The sequence below is a fragment of the Miscanthus floridulus genome, chromosome 2 (genome assembly GCF_019320115.1).
Source record: "Miscanthus floridulus cultivar M001 chromosome 2, ASM1932011v1, whole genome shotgun sequence".
NCBI classification, from domain to species: domain Eukaryota; kingdom Viridiplantae; phylum Streptophyta; class Magnoliopsida; order Poales; family Poaceae; genus Miscanthus; species Miscanthus floridulus.
The window spans coordinates 37,228,445-37,251,429 of NC_089581.1; the positions used below are offsets into that span (position 1 = coordinate 37,228,445).

Here is a 22,985-nt window from a genome sequence, read left to right on the forward strand (position 1 = left end):
TGGGTCAAAACTCTGATGCTAGGGAAGAGGCCGACATTCCTCGATGTAACATGTGGCTAGACAGGCCATACCTAGAGATTCACATCAAGAACAGTGTTGGTCGTGCTAGTGCTGTTCTTCCTAATCCTCATACGGACGTTGACGGGCGTGTCAGTTCACCACGATGCCCGCCGGGAGGGAGTGGAACGCCATGACCGGTAGATGATGCCTACGCATGGTGCTAGTGATGAATAGGGCTGCGACATGGAGCCGTCCCTGTTGACATCTATAGGATCGACGGGACTTGCATGAAGGAGAAGAAGGACCTGGCAACCTAGAAAGCCTTCTCCTCTCTCTCGTTCTTCTCATTTTCCTCCTCTGTAACCCACGCTTTCCCTTGGCCTATAAAAGGGGAAGCAGGGCACCCCACGAAAGAGGGAAGGGGATGGAGAGATTGGGATGCAAGAGTACGACACGAGCACACGACTGAGTGGCAAGTGAGCTCTCAGCACTCGTTCACTCCTTCCACCAGAGACTTAGGATCCTCTCCCTCTCTCGCTTGTTTGTAACCCCTACTGTAAACTAAGTGTCGGTAACATGAGCAGCAGCGAACTGGATGTAGGGACATTCTACCCGAACAAGTATAAACCCTTGTGTCCTTTAAGCATACCATCCGAGCCAGACGTGCAAATACAAATTTACTCGTCGGTGGTCCAAAAACACCGACATGTAGTGAAAAACGGCCAATATTCCAAACCTGACTGAAATGATCATTTATGCCACAATAAAAAAAGAGTTAAATGCACCAGAGATCCATTAACTTGTGATGATATTTTAGTTAGGTCCATCAACTTTCAAAGTAGGTTTTTAGGTCCATAAACTTTGTACGCCGTATCACTTAGGTCCATACCACTCCACGTTGGCTTCTCGTGCTGATATGGCATGTCATCGTTGTACAGGAAGGCGACGTGGACAAGGCAGACCAACAACAGATGGGGACGACCCTACGGCCTCGACCACTGGATGCCATGGAGCTCTGGCTGCGGCCGCTCGATGCTGTGGAGGTCCAGTTGTGGCCTCGACGCTCGCCCTCCCCGCACGGCTGCTCGACGCCATGGAGCTCTGGTTGTGGCCGTTGGACGCCGTGGAGGTCCGGTCATGGCCTCGACGCCTGCCCTGCCCACGTAGCTGCTCGATGCCATGGAGCTCCGGCTGCGGCCGCTAGACGCCTGCCTCCCCGTGCACGGCGGCTCGATGCCATGGAGGTCCAGCCACGGGCGCTCCATGCCTGGCTCGCGCCTCTCCCCATGCCGACCCACCTCGACACCATGGAGGTTTAGCCATGGCCCTCCTCCCCATGCCGGCTCGCCCTCCCCATGTTGGCCTGCCTCGACGCCCAACTCGCTCGTCTCCCTCCTCTGCGCACGGTGAGCGAGCTCATATAGTTGGCCACGTGCGCCTCCATGTTGGCATCGAGCAGGATGTTGCTGGGCTTGAGGTCGCGGTGTGCCATGGCCGGCACGCAGTCATGGTGCAGGAGGTTGTCCAGGCTATCGTTCGGCATGTACTCATAGAGGAGCAGTGTGGCCTCGCCGTCGGTGCACCACCCCAGTAGCCGGCCGATGTTGCTGTGCTAGAGGTGGCCCAGCACCTCCACCTCGGCGAGCATGCTCCTGTTTCCCTTGCCGTTGTCATCCGCGTCAGCTGATGGCTCATTCCACCGCTTTGGTGGTGGCTCCCCTCGACGCACCGCGCCACGTCGTCGACGGTGAAGTCTAGCCTCTAGAACACAGTCATCCGCCATGGCCCGACGATGACGTTGGGGCATGCACGTGCGCCGCCCGCGCTACCACCTCGGCCGGGTCGGAGGGGAACCCCACGACCGATGTGTTGTCGATGGACCGGAACACCTGCACGTTCCACAGGTTGTTGCTGATGGGGTCGGGGAACGTCGCCGGGTCAGATCCAGTAGGCAGCGCGTATGTTCTCCGGCGCCTACTTCCTCCACTGCTGCTCAAAGTTGGCGAGCACGTCCCATGCCGCGGGACCTTCCAATGTGCAGTGCACGTAGTGTCGAGGTCCCTGAGCAGCGTGTGGTTCTCATCGTCGTACCTAGTTGAACACCTCACATCGTTAGCTCAGCTTCGGGCTCTGTTGTAGCAGCTAGAGCAACTGCATCAGTAGCTGCCGTCGCAGAGGTCTATGCCGCCGATGAAGCTGATGACGTGGCGTTCGTCGGTGCCCGGCATGGCTGCGTCGAGCGTGATAGTCTTCTGGTGGTGCGTAAACTCGGCGCTGGTCTTGACGTGCTGCACCATGGTCAGCGACGCGTCGGCGTTGCGCGGGCAGAGGAAGCACCTCACGTTGGTGCCCTCGAAGAACCTCCGGGTCTCCTCGTCGTGCGTCTTCATCAAGCCGGCGTTGCCGAGGAACGACACAGACGTGTTGTCCTGCCACGGCATCACCAGCACGGCCACCCCCTTGTCGGCCTTCCGCTTCAGCAGCTCGCCCAGCGTGACGCCGTCGGTGCCGGGGACCACCGCCCAACGGCCCGCGTCGCGCACCAGCGTGATCTCCGTGTTCACCGACCACCCCGCGACATACACGAACCGACGTGCATCGCGGATGGCGGCGAACAGGTCCTCCCACAGCCGTGCCGGCCGGTACGCCAGCCCGCCGTCGAGGCGGACCCCCGGGTCGAACGCGTCAGACAGTTGCGCGTTCTGGTACAGTGTGACGCTGCAGTTGGTTCGCTCCAGGAAAAACACGGGCTTGACACCTGCGAATTCGGGGAGGCGGACGCCGGCGCCCTAGAACGGGTCACGCTCCATGTCAAAGAAGTGAAGGCGGACGCGGAGGCTCGGTGTGTGCGTCTCGTGGGCGTGCTCACCGCCGCGGAGATCGAGCCAGCACTCGAGCGGCTGTCCGGAGGCGACGCGGGCGGCGGGCACGGACCCGGCGCCGAGGACGCCCGCGCCCATGAGGTGCTGGTTCTTGACCGTGAAGGTGCGCGGTGCAGGCGGAAAGACTGGTTCCAGGGCGGGCTGGTGGGGTGGAACTCCACCTCCCGGGTGCGCGCTACCCGCGCCGCGCCGACGTCGATGTCGACGTAGAGCCGGCTGTGCTGGAGGCAGTGCACGCCTGGGGACTCCTGAATCTTCTCTGTGGCCACAGCCGGAGCTCCATGGCGTCCGATGGTTGAGGCCGCAGGGTCGTCCCCGCCTGTTGTTGGTCCGCCTGGTCCGTGTCGCCGTGCCACGTCAGCACGAGAAGCAACGTGGAGAGGTATGGACCTAAGTGATACGACGTATAAAATTTATGGACCCAAAAAACCACTTTGAAAGTTAATGGACCTAACTGAAACATCGTCACAAGTTAATGGATCTCTGGTGCATTTAACTCATAACAAAATATTGGATGTTATCGTGAGAATACTAACTCGGTTTCATATTCTTGGATTGAGAAATTATCCATACTACTGTTTTCACCCTGCGTATGATAGGCATGGATAAGAAGAGTTCAAGACACGACAGATCACCCCAAACAAGACTGCGCTCCCACCGTGCCCCCAGTCCCACAAAGCCAAGCAGCAGTTGGGTCACTGACACCCGCGACCTCGCCGCGGGGCCCACACTACATGACCGACAGCTCGCGGGTCGTGCCCGCCAGCGTAGCAGAAGCGTTTCCGGCAGGGGAGGTTTCCGCCCATCGATCTGTACGCCCTCCCCACCGGCCGGTCGCGCACCTCCACCAACCTACCTGCCCGCCCCGCCCGTCGCCGTCCGTCTCCGCCCTCCAAAACCCTACTACCCCTTAGCCTCCAGCCCCGCGCCCGCCATGGCCACCAACGGCAGCTCCGCGGTACGCGCGCCGAGGCCCAGCATGTCTGTTTCTGTTTTAGATTGGTGGTGTTTTGGCTGATATTTTTTTTGAGGGGGTTGGGGGATTTTGCAGAGGGTTCGGGACACGGAGAGCAGCCTGGAGAAGGTGAAGCGGCAGCTGTCGTCGGGGTCCGGGAGGTACCTGCTGCAAGGGCCCCTGCTCAAGCGATCTGAGACGGTATGGCAATTCCTGGCCCAAGTCAAGCCGTTCATAGGGTGATGGATTGTATTTGTTTAATTAGGCCTGTGAAGAGTTGAACTTGGTGCTAGATTTCGCTAACCATAGGGCCGAATTTTGGCGTTGAAGGGTTCAGCTTTGGCGCTGAGTTTTGGTGTTAATATGTGTTGATTATGTAGTAATTACTGATGTGGTTGGTTGCGGGGGCTTCTTTGGGGTATGGATTTTTAATGTGTTTTCGTAATTGTCTTAGAATGAATTGTGTTTTGCTTACACTTTTGTATTAATAATTTTGGTTCTAGCAGGGACCTTATGTACATAGTCAATATCATCGCATCTGTATAGTAGAATTGGTTGAAATGCATGCTGTTAATATTGGGGATGTATCGTTAGATTTTGGGGGGTGGAAGCGTGAATGGTTGGGATGGCCACACATTGCATAGGAACTCTGTTAGAAAGTACTCTCGAGTGATTCACCTGGGACCATCTGTTTCCATATACACAGCTGTATGATCGTAGTGAACATAGTTTTTTTTCATTTCCTGATTAGGTCGTCCTTCTAAGTCTTATCTAACAATTTCATCCTCCAAACTCTTATGACCTCTCAAGCAGTTACGGAAATGGAATGAACGTTGGGTCATATTGGATCCGACATCTGGAAAGATGGAATACAAGTATGGAACCTTGCCCATTTAATAACCGGGAATGCCAAGTAAATTACAACTAGTACCTAATCAGCAGTCACTGATGTATTGGTGCAGACTCCGGAGAAATGAAACTGCCATTAAGGGGACCATTCTGTTTGACGCCTCAAGCACCATTACTTTATCTCCTGTGAACTTTCAGTAAGATTGCGTCATGAACATAACCTTTCCATAGTACGTCGTACCTAAATTTTTAGCGTTATAACCCAATTGTTGCTCAACTTTTTGCAGAGGGATGCCAAAATATGATGGCTGCTGCTTCTGTATCCTATTTCCCTATATTTCGTTCAAAGAGATTGTTTCAGAAAGGGTTTCTTAAATAGTTATATATAGAGGAATCACATGTTTTAAGGTTTTACTATTCCTTTACTGTATTTAGACATCGGAACTCCGCAAAAGAAGGATTACTTTCTTTGCGCTGAAACTCCTGGTGCCGCGAAAGCTTGGGTATCTACATTACAGTAAGCTTTCTGATCCCTGACCAGTCAGTACATTCCACAGTATTGCTTGTTTCACACTTCTGTCTGTTGTATATTAATAGCCAAAGTACCTAGCAAACCTTTATCTCAGTGCAAGAATGCAGACTCCAATATGAGAGTGGAGTGCTTTCCATTTGATAATTGAATCCTAGCAGTCTCCCAGTTGAAACTACTTTTTCTAATTTCCAACGATGCAGATCTAAAGGATGTGATCTACTTCAATGTTGTTCCGAGAATGCATGATATGAGCCTTCGTGCTTAGACTGGGGATTCTCTATTTTACAGTACTTTAATAATAAAATAACCTGAAGAACCCTTCAGTGCGATCAGATTTACGTGATGTGGTGTAATCTGTTTATTCTTTTCAGCTACACATGCTGCATCTTACTAGTTCCTAATCTAGCGTATTGTAGTATTATGGGAAAATCTACTTTGCGTGATTTAAGCTACTCAATGTTGAGTTCTATCCCTGTTGCTGCATCCTGACTGTAGTTTTGTGTGCTTTGTTGCTACTTGCTATGGTACCATCTCCTTTGCATGGTTAAAACACAACATTGGAGTCAATCTCATTGCTGTATCATGACTAGTTCTTTGTTGTTATTAAACAGTGCAACTCAGTTAGTCTTACAAGCTCATAAAGAGGCAGTAAATTCTTTGGCTGGGAATGGCTCTCCAGCTACATTAGGCACAGTTGCTACTGCAGTTGCTAATGCTAATGCAACAGCCATGGAGGCTACCAAGGAGATAGAAGCTGCACTAAAGGTTTCAATGAGGGCAGCTCTTGGGTTGGGTACAAATAACTCCAACGAGGGCCAACTTGATGACCTAACAATCATGAAGGTCTGCATTCATCTCTTAATAATTTTCACTTCATTTTTGTTCAAAAGTACTGTTGTGGAGCTTTTTAAAATCAATTTTAAATGATAGGTTGTGATAGAATCTACATTTAGTTGCAACCCCAGAAATATAGCTGCTTAGAAGTTAAAAGTTTACTTTTATGCTAATTATATTACCACACATGCATCATTTCTTCAGTATTTTGATACCATTAATTTTAGCTGAGATGCCTGAGGCGAAATACAATGCGCTCAACAAATTTAGAGAAAATTTGTCATGGGAAGAACAGAATGCTCCATGCTGTTATATGCAGTTGAATTTGGTTTCTTTGGGAAGCTGAAAATGTTTTTGTGTCTCATCCTTCCTATTGTTTGCTCATTTAGTAATTTTATGATTTACATTGCCAAACTTTTTTCAGATGTATTTGTGCAGTGACAAACACAGATTTACTCTGTTTTTTTTATTTTTTTGCTCTCCCAGGAGACTCTACGAGTGAAAGATGAGGAATTGCAACATTTGGCTAAGGATATCCGTTCTCGAGATGCTACAATAAAGGAAATAGCAGACAAATTAACAGAAACTGCAGAGGCTGCAGAAGCTGCTGCTTCCGCAGCTCATACAATGGATGAACAGAGGCGACTTTTGTGTTTGGAGATTGAGCGACTAAAACAAGCCTTGGAAAGACAAATAGAGCAATCAATGCTTAAGGTAAAATTTTTATATTATTTTTGATTTGTTAACCCTCTGAATTCGTGATGCTAATATGGTCTTGTGGACATTGCAGCTTAGACAATCAGAAGAGAAGGTTATCAGCCTGAGCAAAGAGAAGGAGCAGTTGATGAAGGAAAGAGATGCTGCATTTCAAGAGGCTCATATGTGGCGCATTGAACTAGGAAAAGCCAGGGAGCAAGCAGTGATACAGGAAGCAACTATTGCCCGAGCAGAGGAGAAGGCAAGAGTTTCTGAAGCTGATGCTGCAGCTCGGATTAAGGAAGCTGCTGAAAAATTGCATACTGTTGAGAAAGAAAAGGAGGAGCTTCTAGCCCTGGTTGGTGTTCTCCAATCACAAGTCCAGAGGTTTGTTCTCACTCCTACAACATATATGCAGTTTGTGTAATATGTGATGGCTAATGACCAAAACACAAATTCACTGATGCAGAGAGCAGAGCAGCACAAAGCAAGTATGTGAAGAGAGGTCTGAATCATGTTCAGGCGCCGACAATTCCCCTCCCTTAACAAAGCATGTTGATGCATCGGATGATGATGTGGACAAAGCCTGCGTAAGTGACTCTAGATCAGTGCTGGTTTCGAGCGATAGCACTGAGGTCCAGCTGGCTGTGGATGGGGTGGACATCCGTCCTGTTGGCGATGCAGAGTGGGGTGGCTTCCAGCAGTCAGAAGCGCTGATCGCTGATGTTCGGGAGGTCTCCCCAGAGGCAGATGGCGGCAGCTTGGATATTCCTGTGGTCAACCCCCCACCAGTCAGTGATCATATCCAGGGAGGCGCCACCCATCCCTGAAGGCCTGAGATTGCTGCTGCTGGCCTGCAGCTACCTTCCGACATGTGATTGCTGAGAAACCGATAGGGATGTCTAAATCTGTAGAGGATTGCCGTTGAGGGTGTATTGCATCAATGCGGTTTGTATGTCCATTGTATTTAAGTATACGACTGAATAAAAAGATAGTACTAGCTGTGGGATTGTAAATTATTCGCCTCGTTCCCGTTACTTGGAACTTTGCTGTGGCATTTCGCGATGAGAAACACTGGGGGGCGCGGAGTATTAGGCAAAATCAATGGTAATATGAACACAAATAAACTAAGCGATTGGCTTGCCAGTTAAAGTTGTCATTATATGAAAGCATATCATCAGCTATATCAGATGTACTCATGTACGGCACGACAGCTTCCTAGCAAAAAGCCAAAAACGAGTATTCTGGTCAGATTGAGGATTAAAAATGTGTACTAGAGAGACAGCAAAACTATTCAATTTACAGAGCATGTCAATTTGATCGTGCAGATGTTTATGTAACGGAAAACACCAATCGCCAGCAAGGAACATAAGCATGTCTTGGGCTCGCCCGAATGAACACATGCTATAATACTTGCAATGGAGGCGAAACACAATTACAATACCAAAACCTTACACTTTCAATGGATTAGGGCACGAGTAGTAGTAAACCTAGTAAAACAAATAAAACTTACACACACACGGTCGCAGACAACTTAAACTTTTAGCACTACGCCTCTACAGGACTGGGCCCTCTTGGGCTACCGGCACTGCTCTGTTGCTCATACTCCTGACTTGGAAAAACATCAGCCAGCAAACTAGTTGAGATGTTGTTCGCATGAAGCCACGTCAGCTCCCACAAGCTGTCACCCCCAATCGTGCTCCTCTTCGCAAGGATGCCCTTGTTCTTCATCACGAGTAGAATGTTCTTGAGCAGGTCCGGGATCACCTCATGCAGCTTGTCACTCCGCTTGCCTCGGACCTTGATCTTGATATACTTCTCCATCCGGCTCAGGACTCCCAGCCACAGTTTGCAGAAACTGCTTAGGCCAAAAAGGTCCGGCAAGAGTTGAAGGTATACTTTTGCAACTAGTTTCATGGCAAGCACAAGGGACCCTTCCATGTTTCTGTAGTCCTTCTGGGAGTGATTCTGACTGATTTCCAGCAAGTCATCAAGCAAGGAAAATATGACAAGGTCGAAGGCATGAGACCATGTCGCAGACTGGAGGCAGATTTCTTCTGTTGCTGTTAGGCATCGTTGGAGAGAAGCCAACGCATAATTTCGCACCTCCTCTCTCTGATCCAGGCTCAATTTTTTCAGTGCTTGCAGCAGTTTGAGCCACATCTCCCTTATCGCCTCCAGCCCTTTCTCCCCTTCTTCACATGTTGCTTTTATCTCTTGGGACCACAAGGCAAGACTTCTGACAGAGTCAGACATCAAGTCCAGGGCACAGACAGACCTATCAGCTAAACCAACTCTAGACTCCGCAAACTGCCGTGACGCTTCGATGCAGAAGCCATAATTCGCTAGAGAAAGGTGAGCCCCCTCTGTCATGATAAACACGATAGCCTCAAAACCAACTTCGGAAGCATCCGGATGGCGAGCTGTAATGGAGAGCAGCAATATTACTGTTCTCCAGCCCATCTGTGACTTTATATGTGCCGCATTTGCTTTGACGAGCCGTGCAACCTCCTGTGTGATGTTCTCACAGTATGCATCTGCTACGCGTGCATCGAGCTTGAGAATTAATTGCAATGACCTCAGTAATTCATCAGCAAGATTCTCCTTGTATGGTAGTAAACTCTTGCATATCCTCAGGAGTCCAAAAATAGCTTTCTCCACAAGAGCACACGGCATAACTGTGGACTGAACTATGTTGGCAATATGCTCGTATACACCTTGCCAGAGGAGCACAATTCGGTCTCGATTATTAAGGGTTATGGCAATCAGCAGTTCCAAGCAGAAAACTGCTGTATCCTCATCATCTGGCGAACTGGCAACCTTTTGAGGTCGGCCTGCAGCCCAAATCAGAGCCCTGGCAAGTTGCAATAGTGAATCAGGCTGCAAGAATTTGCTCTCTGTAAATATACTATCGATGCGGCATTTCTGAATTGTCTGAAGAGTCCTCTGGTGAGCGGCAAGTTGCTGCTCCGTTGGTTGTGATCTTGGTTCTTCACTGTCAAGAGAGAGCAGCTGACTAAATCTTCCCATAAGCCCAGAGGATTTGCGAGGTGTACCCATCATTGGAATATGAGATGGGGGAACTGCGCTAGGAGCAGCCTTTCCTTGGACTGCTTCAGCAGAAAGCTCAGAATCATCAGCTGCATCACTAGCAACACGGGCAGGGAGAAGCCCTAGTTTATGCAGCCTCAGGATGCAATCCAATACATTCCTCCATCCAGTGCGTAAGTAATCCCCATATCTGTTAGCTATAGTAAATAATGTCTCAGCTGCCAACCTAGCTTTAAGGTCATCTCCAAAGGCAGTAACTGGCTCCTCAACCAAAGAAGTATTCAAGAGAGTGGTGAATTTGCATAGAGAAACAACAAGATCGTCCAGAACATCCTCAAGATGATGAAATGCAGAGATCTTTGCAACACCCAAAAAGCCATCTACACAAGTCAAGAGAACTTCATGCTCTGAATGATCAAATACCACCGCAATGGCAGCAATAGTAGGGCCAGACATAACAGCAAACATATCATGGTCGAGGAAAGGCTGAGAGTCACCAACAATATATGGGGACGTAGACTTTGACTTCCGCATTAGGTCTATCCAACGACTAGGAGACATTTCAAAATATCCCAAACCCTGCTCAGGTGTTGTCTTAATCTCATTTCGGCAGATTGAGTGGTATAGCTCAGACAACATCTCACGTGGGAGATCACTGCCCCCATTTATGTTCCTGTTGTTCTTGATGAAGTCCTCCTCAGTCATCTTCTTCTTCACTTGCATGTTATGCTGATCAGTGTTCAGCATTATAATGGAATAGGACAGCACTAGAGCAGTGTCTTTGTTTGCGAAAGACTGAGGGGACTGCTCATAGTATCTATCTGAGAAGGCCTCAAGAACCCTCTGTATCTTCTGAGATTCACCAGGAAGCCGGAAAGTCTCCAAAAATAAACGCAGAGCTGTATCCAGGTTCATCTCATGGAAATCAAAGGTCTGAGCAAACTCATGAAGTACCTGAACACAAAACTCGTCATGATTGCCTAGGAAATCTCCAACAAGATTCTTATCCAAACCAGCTGTGTAGCGGAAAAAACAAGCCACACTCTGGGGATCAAGCTTCTCAGGCAACAGATGAGTGCCTTGAAGAAACTCCAGACCTTTCTTTGGGTCCCTGTTGAAGTGATCAGCACCAATCATTAGCCTCCTTTTGACATACTTCCTTTGACGCACAAACTTCACCCAATGCCGAGGATCAGAAAAGTTCTCACACTTAACAGTCCAGAAAGGAGTGTATTCATCAAGCTCCACAGGCAGGAGCTCAGGGCGTGAGGTTGCACCCCCGATACGATCAGCCATCCCCTGAATCACAGCAATCAAACCTTCTAGAGCAAGAATGTGCATGGAAGACAAGGGGCAGTTGATAGGAAAAGCACTCTTCGATAGAAGATTTGCAAGCTCCTCAAAAACATTCCTGCAGGTTATATCACAGTCAAGATTGGCATACATCTCCACCATAAAACTTTTCTGTCGACAGAAGTCTACAAGAGCTTCCATTGCAATCTCCTGCTGATGATATGTTGCTCCAAAACGAGGTTGTGCAAGCCTTATGATTATACAAGAAAAAAAAGCCTCAAGCTGCAGCTTCAGCTCAGTCCGGAGATGATGGTAAAGGTTCAATGCAATACTGCATACTATTGAAAGGATGAGTGGACTCATTGACAACCCAAACTGCATTAAGTTTCTGAAAAGCTCATCTTGCACTAAGGACAACAACTTTGGATGTTTCTGAATTGAAGACCCACCAAGCTCAATTGCTGAATTGATCAATTTAAGAGCAAACAAAGGTAGATCTTCATCTAAGCCAATCTGTTCAACAACATTGAGGAGAGAGCAAAGGAATTGGAAGATCTCCACCATGCAAGGGATTCCATAAGGCTCTACAACAAGACCACTGCCATCTGCAGAATTCTCATCAGACGTACCTGTCTCGGACACATAGCTTCCATTGCCATTTTCCATTTGCCTGATACCAAAAGGATGATTCACATCCATGCCACCCATCTGTCCATAACATTAAAAAAACAATCAATAAACCTTTTCCAACGAGCAAAAATGTTAGCACACTGCACATGCAATAATACTGTACTTGGCAACAGTTCATAGTAGGGAAACAAACACCAAGGCACACTTCAAACATCTAAAAGCCCTTTTTGATACTCAAATGAGCGAAACCTTTATTAGGGGTTAGACCGAGACCATGTTTGTTTTTGTTCCACCTGGATAAAACTCAGATATATGCACACATATATACAAGTATCAATTGGGTTACTTAACTGTAAAACTAACTTACTTATTTCACTATCTGGATGAAGCAGTCTCTGTGTGTTCCTAATTTTAGCTATAAACATCAATATCCATGGCCTGAACAAGATTTCAATTGGAAATTCAACAAGCTAGTTGAAAGTTGAAATGCATAAAAAGATTTCACTAAACTAAAACCTGCATGACCTTGCTCTCCTCTCACAACCACACATAGAAAGTCAATTGGTAGTGAGCTGGTAGAGTTGCAGTGCCAGTAGCTATCATGATTTCAAAGTGACTAGGTGTCCGGGCGAGAGCTGGGTGTGCCTGGACGCCTAGGCAATAAGGCACCACTATTCCCCAAGGCAAGCTGGGTACGGTTAGACACCTAGGCGACACCTTTGAAACAGGGGTAGTTATGCACACTATTGGATGGAGCTCAAAGATGAAAGGGGGCCAAGAATGCTGCAGCATCGCCACATGGCCAACTGTGTTGCAGTTGCAGCAATGTCACATCAATTGTGCGTGTAGTTGTCTGAGGAGGAAAGCTACATTCGCAAAATACACAACGCCCTTGCAGTGGTGATGTCAATTTATAAACATTTGTCATGTTAGCAGAGTTGACCTGATGGGATTATTAGCTTAGGAGCACCTGACTGAATATTGAAGCATGTTTCTCAAATCAGCTGATTTTGGCTCTCATTAGGGGGATACTTTAAAGAGTTCAAGGACGAAGATGCTTCTTCCAAAACTTGTTGTGGCAAAAACTAAAACATAGCCATATATGCAGCATCAACATTGTCGGATTTAGCCTGTTTGTACATTTTATCAAGCATAAAAGATAAACAATCACCATTTCCCAGCCTCTGAGATCTACCTCACTGTTTGTACGATACAGTTTCATTTGCAATTTTCATTCTATGCGAGGAACTAAAGAGGCATCGCTAAGAGAGTTTATAACAGATCTGAATGGCTCAAAAACTGCAACCTACATCAAGACATTGATTTCTAAGAGCTAACAATTGGACATAATAACTGCATGAAAGGTAATTTCCATCCCATGCGTGTCATTTTCTACCACGCAAGTTTAAACCTACACAAGCGAACCCAAAGGCTCTGCTCGGAATGGTCCTGAATTTGCTACTTAATTGTGAAATGCAGTTCATAGGATGCTACTTTGTGTGTTGGATGTTACTAATGTCTTATACTAACCGGTAAACTTGTTCGAGTCAAGAGTGAGATACGGGGTTGACTGGCATTTGTAATAAGCTCAAAAAAAGCATGAGGAGTGACTATTAATAGCAGGAGCGAGCACTCTTTTTACCTCTGGTTTGACAGCAGCGTCAACTCCATCAGCACTGCTTATCTTTGGGAGGCGCGCGAAGACGCAGCGGATGAGCTCGTGCATCGCGTGGCGCGAGAACCGCTGCAGGAGCTCGCTCTTGGCCGCGGCCTGGTGGACGACGCGGAAGCAGGTGTTGACCGCGGTGCAGACATGCTGGTCCCCGAGCGCGGGCGCGGCGGGCGCGCGGAGGCAGGCGAGCAGCGCCTGCAGCATCCTCATGAGCACGGCCTCCTCGGCCGCGGGCTCGGCGCCGGCCTCGAAGCGGCAGCTGTCGACGGCGTCGACGACCTCCCGGAGCGCGGCGCCCGGGAGCGCGGGCCCCGTGAGGGACATGACCTCGTGGAGCGCGGCGAGCGAGGCGGAGGTGACGGCGGCGCCGGCGTCCACGGAGCGGACGGCGTCGAGGAAGGGCCGCAGCGCGGCGGCGGGGAGCGCGGCCGCGGGGGACGACGGGGAGAAGGCGAGGCGGCGGAGCGCGCGGAGGGAGGCGACCAGCGGGTGCTCGGCCACGGCGTCGTCGGCCGCCGTGGCGCGCGGGTGCCGGAGCCCGCGCCGCATGACAGCGAGCACGGCGCTGGCCTCGGCCGAGATCGCGCAGGCGAGGGCCGCCGGGTCGGGCCCGAGGCCGAGGCCGCCGTCGGCGGGGGAGCGCGCGTGGTGGTGGGGCTCCTCGGCGATGGGGTCGATGCCGCCGCTGGCGCCGCCGAGCATCCTGGGGCGACCCATTTCCGGGGGGACGCGGCGGGTGAGCCCGGGCGGCTAGAGGCTAGTAGGGTGCGGTGCGGAGAGACGGCATGGGCGGCGGATCTGAGGAGGAAGGGAAGGGATCGGGGACAGGCAGCGTGGAGTAGAGCGGGGCCGTGCCCCGGTGGAGACGGCGAGGTGGTGTTGGGAGTAGGACGGAAGTTCGTGCGGGGGCGTGCCTGCCTGCCTGCCTTTTTTCTCGTGTCGGCTTTAATTTTTCAGCGCCGGCGCCGCGACGTGAGGCGGGCGAGCCGGAGCGAGGGAGGCAGAGATCGGTGGAGGTGCAGTCGCGCATGGACTGGCTCCCCCGGCTGGGGTTGTGCTTGTGCGGAGGTCAAGACAGCCGTGAAGGCCCCTGTGGGCTGTGGCCCGTGGCTCGTGCTTTGGTAGCTCCAGATAAATTAGAAAATTACGCAAACTTCTCTAGCCAAAGTGAAGACTTTTGATTTCTCGACTGCAGCCTGATCGGTTCGCTGGTTCGTATCGTTGCTGGTTCGTGAAGAAGTACTGTTGATTAGTTTGTGTGAGAGAAAAATATTATTCTGGCTGAAAATTTATGATCGTTTACGACAGGCCACAGCCAAACGAACAGGTTGTACCGTGCCCGTGAGTTATACGAGACAACTAAATCTTTTATACTAAAAATATACGGATCGCATGATAAGATAACAATACTGTTAAATTAAATACCGACGTTAAAGTAATATTTAATTCAAAAAACAAAGTTCGTGAAATTAACAGTCACGGAGAGCGCGACGTCGCAGGCTCACAAACTCTATTGTATAGACTTTTTCGTGATATGACTAAGATAATATTTTATATCGGCAAAAAGAATTCTCCGATATCAATTTTTTTCATGCGTCAATAAATCCATGAATAAGTTCTGATGCATCTCCATATAATCCTGTACACACAGGTTCGAGTATATATGTAAATATTAGTGCCTGTCACATAAATAATACTGCGTGTCTTAAAAAATCTCATAAAATTTTAAAACAAAGTATGTTATACTCACCGTATAAATATGTGTGGCTTTAGGACTATTCCACACATACATATATTGTAGAATAAAGTATCCACTTGAGTGTTTGTTCCAAGATGTTGAATTAGATGTTGTAATTCTTAATTTCGATATTTTTTCAGGTCAAGTCAACCAATGGTGACACTTTTCTTAGTGGTGCATAATTTTATGGTGCACCTCTTGACTATCTGAGTAAGGACAAGTTAGCACTGCAAAGGCTCAGAAAAGCTGTTGAGAAGGCTAAGGTTGAGTTTTTCTCTACTATGCATACTAAAACATATGTCTCTATTTATCATTGTCGATGTTTTTGATGCAAAACAATTCAACATTACCATGATCAGATATAAGTTTGAGTCTATTGTGAGCAATCTCATAGAGGGGCTCTCATCCTATGTTGGAATGTCGCATAAAAAAGTGTCCACGTTTTGTCCACGATTTATTTATCATGAATACATACATGTACTATGATAACACTAACTACACCAAATAAAAGATTAGAGAGAATTTGCATCGCCTCCAGAAGGATTTATTTATTAAGTTCTTTAGACTATAGGTAGTTTTGAAATATATGTTTGCATGTCTTACCTCGTATCCTAATTCAAAATTTTGTAGTTTAATTAGAATATGGGGAAATAATTCAAAATGAAAAGACCCAAGGACAATTTCAGCAAGAAACAACAAGCGAGGGCGATGGAACACGTGAGCGTGAAACCAAATGAAATGAGGAAAAAGCTGTCCCTTTTATAAATGCAAAGAGGGAAAGTAATTAAATGTAGGCAGATTTGACAAGGTTCTTAGAAATGCAAAGATGTTCCTTTTGTCTTAATATTCTTTCCTTCTGTGTTAATTCTCTTTCCTTTTGCTCGTTGCCATGTATGCTGGTGCATGCAAACGTGCAATGTGTATATGAATAGCACAATAATTTTCTACTTCTTATTTTACCGTGATTTCTCTATCACCTGATAGGCAATATTCAATCAAGAAGAATCGCACCAAAGGACGCAGCATGTGAAAGATATCGTGGGATCGCAGGTATGGACAGATGAACGAACCAAAACAAATATTACACTAAAAAAATATTCACACTTTATTCTTTTTAGTTGCAGGAGATACAACCTTTGGAGGTCCACTTTGATGGTGAATTTCGTTGCGGCACCACCAGCGTCGGAGGAGCTCTCTCGGGCCTCTCGGCTCAAGTGGGCAGTGCCGCAGTGAGGCACTGCCATTTTGTTCTCGGCTTCGGCAGTTGAGGCAGCAGCATTTTCTTTTCCTTCTAGGGACCTTGCCCTACAGTCCTCAACCCATTTTTTTTTTAGAAACTGGAGGGGTCTTGGCCCCTACAGATAAATTTTATTAAAAATAAACAAGAGAGGGGTTCAACACAACAAAAGCTCTAAGGAAAAAAAAAAGGAAACAAAGAAAATAAACTTAGAACTAAGGGTTACAACAGGTTTTGGATCCATTCTTCAAACTGAAGATTAAGCCTTGTCATCACTCTATGCATAAGCAAGAGAATCTCTTTCTGGAAGAGGGCTCTACCATTGTTCAGTGATGGCTGAATTCCTTTAAAGATCAGATCATTCCTCGTTGCCCAAATGGTCCAGCACATTAGAACAACAGCTGCCATAAGGAATTGAGTGTGCAATCTATCCTTGAAGTAATCTGCAATTTCTAGGAAGTCAACATTCAGTGGGATGTCAATGTGGATTAGCTACCAACATTGATTTGCAAAAGGACACCGGAGGAAAAGATGTTGGCATGTTTCTTCCGTGTTCTGTAGGCAGAGAACACAGTTGTAGGACTCAAGATGCATGTTCCTCCTTCTCAGAATGTTTCTTGTACTCAATCTGTCCTTGATTAGGAGCCAAAAGAAAACTTTATGCTTTGGCTGATATAGACAATCCCACAGCCACTTATAAACATTATGAATCTGCTGGTGCCCCATTAGGAGTTTGTAGGCCCTCGAAGAGTTGAACTTATCCCCCAGCTGTATTTCCAAACATCTGCATTTCCTGTTGTTGTTAATCTGTCTAGCATTTGTGTCATCTGCTGCAGCTGCTCAAAAGCTATATCTGAGATTGGCAGATGAAAAAGCTGGGTAAGGTCCTCATGAGTCAATACTTTCTTTCTTGTGATGAGCTTATTTTTGGCATAAGAAAAGAGTTCAGGTACCCCCAATTTAAGCTCCTGTCCATTCCAGCTATCCTGCCAGAACAGAATACTGTCCCCACATTGCAATTGTATTACTGCCAATTCCTTGAAATGAGTGAGGTTCTTTAGGTTGTCACTCTACCAAAAGTATCCTTTTCTTGTATGTCCTGGCAGCTTTCCATTCCTGTAGTATTTCTCTAAGATCATTTGGACCCAAGGGATGTCCCTCTTGTTGAAGAATTTATCTAGGTTCTTTAGGAGTAGGGCTTCATTTTGCTTTTCAATAATAATGACACCTAGCCCTCCTTCCTTAGTTTTGCAAATCATCTTCGATGCTGCCTTTAGTGGTTTCCTAGCATTGATTTTATTGCCTCTCCAAAGACAATGCTTTCTGAAACTGTCTATCCTCTTGATCACTGTCTTGGGGAGAGCTAGAGTGCACATGTAGTAAGTGGGTAGAGTAGTGAAGACAACATTTGTCAATTCTAGTCTTCCAGCCTGTGACAGAAAGCTTGAGACACTTGCTAGTCTTGCCTCACACTTGCTTATTAGGGGTTGATAATCTTGAATTGTTGGTCTGGTCAGCCCCAATGGTAGTCCAAGATAGGTGAAAGAGAAAGATGTGGTTGTCTAATCTAATGTCTTCCAGGAGTGCTTATCTTTCATTAGACACTATGCACTCAGGGGAGAACACTAAATTACTCGGTTCCGTCGGGCACACCCCAAGGGAGAACCCGAAAATCCATATTTTTGCTATCAGGATCACAAATGATAGAATAAAGCTTATATCATTCTTAACTATTTCTTACATAACTTTTAATACAACATCAGAGTATAATATTTATTATTATAACAGCAGAATGTAATCATACTATCAGAGTTATGAACAATTTAATTTAACAACGGAATATAAACATGTGATCAGAATTACAGCGAAAATAAATACCTATTCATGAAATGATGAAGCATTGATATATAAACTATGACAACAGATTATGAAACTTTCATTTATAAAGGCATTTGGTGAGAATTATAAATAACAACTACGATCACAGCATAAAGGAATTCTCGTTGAGCCTACCAGGAGGTATCCACACACAAGGGTCAGCTCTAGCATCCACCTGTCACCTGCAACAGGGGGAATAAAACCCTGAGTACTCATTTGTACTTAGCAAGACTTACCCGACAGGAGGAGAGAAAAGACTCCAAGGATATGCAAGACTATCTGGCTTGTGAGTTTATTGCATTTGCAGGAAGCATTACTAAGCGTGCGTCCTTATATTCGATTTTTATTAATAACCGCATTGGTTCATTAACTAACCATTCTACGTAAGTACATGTGCTACTTTCAAGTAGGTGGTAAGCAATCAGATTTTCTTTTTCCATCTTTCATCTTTCAGTTCTTACTACGGTGCTAGCCACGAAACAAGCCGTACTGGATCGCCCGACGATTCGCGAATCAATGACCCTAGCTAGGTACCCCGAAAACACACGCCCCGCTTGTACCTAAGGCACAAGCAGGACCAACTCATCACCCTCCTATCCTAGGTTCCTAGGTCCCCATCCAAACTGGGACTCCAAGCCCGCGCCCCTGAGTCCTGGACTCAGTGCGGTGCAAGGACCTCCTCCACAAAAAAGAAACCCTGATAGTCGGTCCGGAAAGAGCTAGAACTCACGACAAGAGAGCAACAAGTCTTACAAGTGCCCATACCCAAGTATGTGCTCACGATAATAAGTCTATGACTTTGCCTTGAGTCTTATGCAACGACCGATCCTTAATCGACACAGACAGGGAAAGCAGTGTAACCAAGTCATGCCCCGCGTCCACGGCGACACAACCTCTTACACCCACCAATACCCAAACCATATCCCTGTCCGGTCACCATTTTTCCTTTCCACCATTTATATTTTCCAAGTGATAATGATATAGTAACATATTTCCTATATCTCGCCAGTGATAGGCAATCACTCGACTTCTATCGGTTTCTGTAGCATAGCAATCTACCCGATCCTATCATACTAGTAAGACTCATAGGATAATATATAGGATAATATATATATATATATATAATATATATATATATATATGCAAGTGGGTTTCATTCAACTCCTTAAAACTTAATGCACAAATATAATTTAAACTGCAGAAAAGTAGGGGTTATGCACTGGGGCTTGCCTGGGTAAGATATATATTAAAAATTTAGTATGTGCATCTTCAGATCATCCACCATCATCTAAATAGAAAGCCCATTTGCATCATCTCCTAGAGAGAATACCATTACACCATCTTCGGATTCCCAATCATCCTTCAATTAATCCGTTGCTCCATCATCGTACCTATATGATATGCATTGATGCAAATGCATAGATGTAAATAATCAACGACAGCCGAAATGCTTAGAAACCCGATTACGCCTCACAAGCTAACGAGCTCGCTCTAACAACGTCCGTACTTAGGCTACATATCCATGTTGGCGAATAAGACGTTATTTCCCCAACCAATGTTTTAGTTAAATAAACTCAAGTTGTTTCTTTATTTCATTCTATCGATTTAATCATTATTCGAAATAGGACGTCATTATCTATTTAGCAAACTAATTATTACGGAGCTACAAAAATTATAGTGAGTACCTAATACTGCTAGGAACCTACTGTAAAAATTTTAGATCCAACACTATTACCAATTTATCACAATAATTCCTACAAGTTCACATTTTAACAATACTAAGCATGTTAAAATAATTATAGCAACCCTAAAAACTTACTAAAACTCACTGAACTAATTATGCTAATAGATAGATCATGATTTTAGGAACTTAATAAAATTGGTTTCACCATTTTAGGATTCCTATACCATTTTATATTGATTTTACAATTTAAACTAGAAATCGATTTTTGAAAAGCATTTCAGAAATGAAAAAGGGCCGGCGACCACTAACTGGCCCAGCAGCCCATAGACGCACGTGCGGCCTACAGCCAGGCGTGGCATAGCGGCACAGCAAGGATGCGGCGGCCTAGGCGGATGAGCGGCCAGCCCACGTGTGGGAGCAGGGCGGCCCCGTGTGGTGAGCGTGGCCCAATACGGGCGACGGTGGTAAATTTGTGATAAGGCTCCTATACTTCCCTTAAATTAATCTGCGGTACTCTGGACACTATTCCTAAGAGTCACATATTTCGCAATCAGACCCTATATTAATTCTATTCTTGGATTCTCACCCTTCCTTCCTTCTCAAAGCAGAGCATAGAGCAGAGCCACTGGCCGGCGTCGGCGACAATGGCGCGGTGGGGATGGGAAAGGCACGGCGGCGACGGACCACCCGCCGGCGAGCTGCACGGGGAGCCCGTGCGACCACGCCTGCCCGTAGCAAGGCCCGAGCTGGCCCTAGGCAGCCTGCCCACGAGAGCCGAGGAGGCGGGCATGCCGGCAGTGATAGCGCCGGCTAGGCGAGGACGGCAGGACGACACTCGGGGCTACGGCGGCTCTAGGAACGGGCATGGTAGGTGGCGGCGCAGCATGGCGATGCTTGGCCCAAGCGACTGCGGCGATGGCCGAGCACGGAGATGGAACAGCGCAGACGTCGGCGGAGGAGGCGCCTGGGAAGAGCAGCGCGCTCGATGGAGCCTGGCGACAGTAGGGGCAACCTGGTGCAGCGGCAGAGGCGGTGGTCAAGCTTGGCGTGGACGGATAGTGGCGTGGCATGACGATGGACAGCCATGGCGCACCGGAGGAACAGGAGAAGCCGCGGCGGAGCCCGGGCACGCTGCGCGTGTAGAGGCAGTGAGGTCGCGATGGCTGACGAGGCAGCTCGGCGCGCAGAGCTGAGATGGCGGGGCAGCATAGCCGAACCGCATGTGGGTGTGCGAGGGGAACCAGGGTGACGGTTGAGAAGCTGTGGGCACGCCCATGGCTTGCGACGGGCAGTGGGCGGGTTGCGTCCGGCCGAGCGACGGCGGGCACAGACAAGCAGAGTGAGGGCGAGGGAGAAAATGGCGTTGTTGGCACGGCAGCGGGACACGGTGGCGGGGAAAGAGCCGCACGTGTGCTCGGTGAGAGGAAGGAGAGCGGCGGCGCTGCGAGCACACGGGCGTGGCCACTACGACGGGAGGCGCGAGGACTGGGCGGACAGCGCCACTGGCTGCTGCGGGAAGGAAGAAGAGGGCACTGCTTCCAGATGCAGTGAGATGGGGAAGGACAAGGCCAAGGCCGTAGTTGGTGGCGTGACGTTCACGCGATGTGGCTAAAGAACACATGCCGTGAAGTACCGTGATGAGATGACTCCGGACGCAAAGGCAGACAACAGAGTCAGACCGGAGCTGGAGCGTCTCCTCCACGGTAGTAGAAAAGGAAGGAGCGGGAAGCAGCATGAGGGGGGTATTCGTCGTACACACGCCAGAGCACCGACGCGGAGGCCGGATGGAACGGGGCTGCGTGGCCGGCAGCGGCGCACCAGCGCACGTATAGGGACATGAGAGGACGCAGCGTGGGTAGGGGGGCGAACCACGTGCTCATTTTCAGACGCCCAGCGCAGTGGACCAGTTCGTACGCGATTGGATGGGAAGCTTTGCAATGCAGAGAAATGCAGAGCCATGATGAGAACGAGACGGTAAATAATTGCCGTGCAATGAGTACGCTGTATGCTAGGAAAAATAAACGAAGCTGCTGCGCTCTCTCTCTCGTCAGTTCTTGCTTATCAAAATAAACCGGTGAGTATATATATTAATGGATTTTATTCTATTTATATCGTTCTATTTATTAATGGATTTTATTCTATTTATAAAAGTTGCTTTTCATACTTAATCTAACAGGACAAACCGTTTGCTAGAGTCGTCGTTCGACATTCCTAAATATCTTTACGTACTGAGTAATTTAACTTGAGTGTTTATTTGAGTCCATGAAACTAAGTCACACAGGATTCGCTTATCGCCTCAAGTACGTTTTAAATTAAAAATCCAAGAAACTCAATTCAAAAAATTTCTTAAACCTAAATCACGGTGCTAAACGAGCTCGTAACACCAGGAATGTTACAAAAGACTCCTTGGAACAACCAAAAGTCCTGGCTAGAAAATCTAGCCTTGCATCACTGATGTTAATTGGTAGCATCATGGGCTTTTGAGATTTACCTTTAAACCTGTGGCTTCAGAGAAGGTGTTGATGACTGATTTGAGGAAAAGCAGCTGTTTGGTATCCCCTTCTAGTATTATTAATGTGTCATCAGCATACTGTATCACTGGAAAGTCCTGATTTGTTTCCATGGGGATGGGTAGTCTTCTCAGTCCCATGTCTTTGCCCTTGTTTATTAGTGATCGGAGAAAGTCAGCAACTAGCACAAAAAGGAGGGGTGATAGGGGATCACCTTGCCTCACTCCTCTCAAACAATGGAAGGTTTTCCTAGGGGATCCATTCAGCAAAACTGCTGAGGTAGCTGATGAGAAGATTGATTGCATCCAGCCCATCCATTTCTACCCAAATCCTTTTTCTTTCATAAGTGTCAGCATTGCTTGGTGTTCCATTTTATCAAAAGCCTTTTCAAAGTCTAGTTTAAGAATAACAATCTCCTTTGAGTGGTGACACATGTGGAGGTACTCAAAAGACCATGCCAGGCAGTCCTGGATGGTTCTATTTCTGATGAAACCATACTGATTCCTATGCACCAACCTTGTGACTATCAATTGCAGTCTATTTG

At 47.5% G+C, this 22,985-nt stretch overlaps 1 protein-coding gene and 2 pseudogenes across 1 annotated transcript; 1 reads left to right on the plus strand and 2 right to left on the minus strand.

Annotated features, from left to right (window-relative positions):
• Positions 1 to 1,772: 1,772 nt before the first annotated feature.
• On the minus strand, positions 1,773 to 3,453 carry LOC136536353 (phospholipase D alpha 1-like; annotated as a pseudogene).
• A 163-nt stretch (positions 3,454 to 3,616) lies between these two features.
• Positions 3,617 to 7,785, plus strand: LOC136538481 (uncharacterized; annotated as a pseudogene).
• Positions 7,786 to 8,009: 224 nt separating this feature from the next.
• Positions 8,010 to 14,432, minus strand: LOC136521993 (ARF guanine-nucleotide exchange factor GNOM-like). The gene is made up of 2 exons (XM_066515781.1): positions 13,365 to 14,432; positions 8,010 to 11,800 (listed from the first exon to the last, which is right to left on the minus strand). The coding sequence occupies exons 1-2, from the start codon at positions 14,109 to 14,111 to the stop codon at positions 8,297 to 8,299; spliced, it is 4,251 nt and encodes a 1,416-aa protein (XP_066371878.1). The 5' UTR covers positions 14,112 to 14,432; the 3' UTR covers positions 8,010 to 8,296.
• Between the last annotated feature and the right edge of the window lie 8,553 nt (positions 14,433 to 22,985).

Excerpts from the sequence above, each read along its gene's own strand:
- LOC136521993 (XM_066515781.1), bottom strand. The coding sequence starts at position 14,111 with ATGGGTCGCCCCAGGATGCTCGGCGGCGCCAGCGGCGGCATCGACCCC. Across the intron at positions 11,801-13,364 it reads ACGCTGCTGTCAAACCAGAG|ATGGGTGGCATGGATGTGAA; the intron begins GTAAAAAGAGTG and ends TGTTATGGACAG.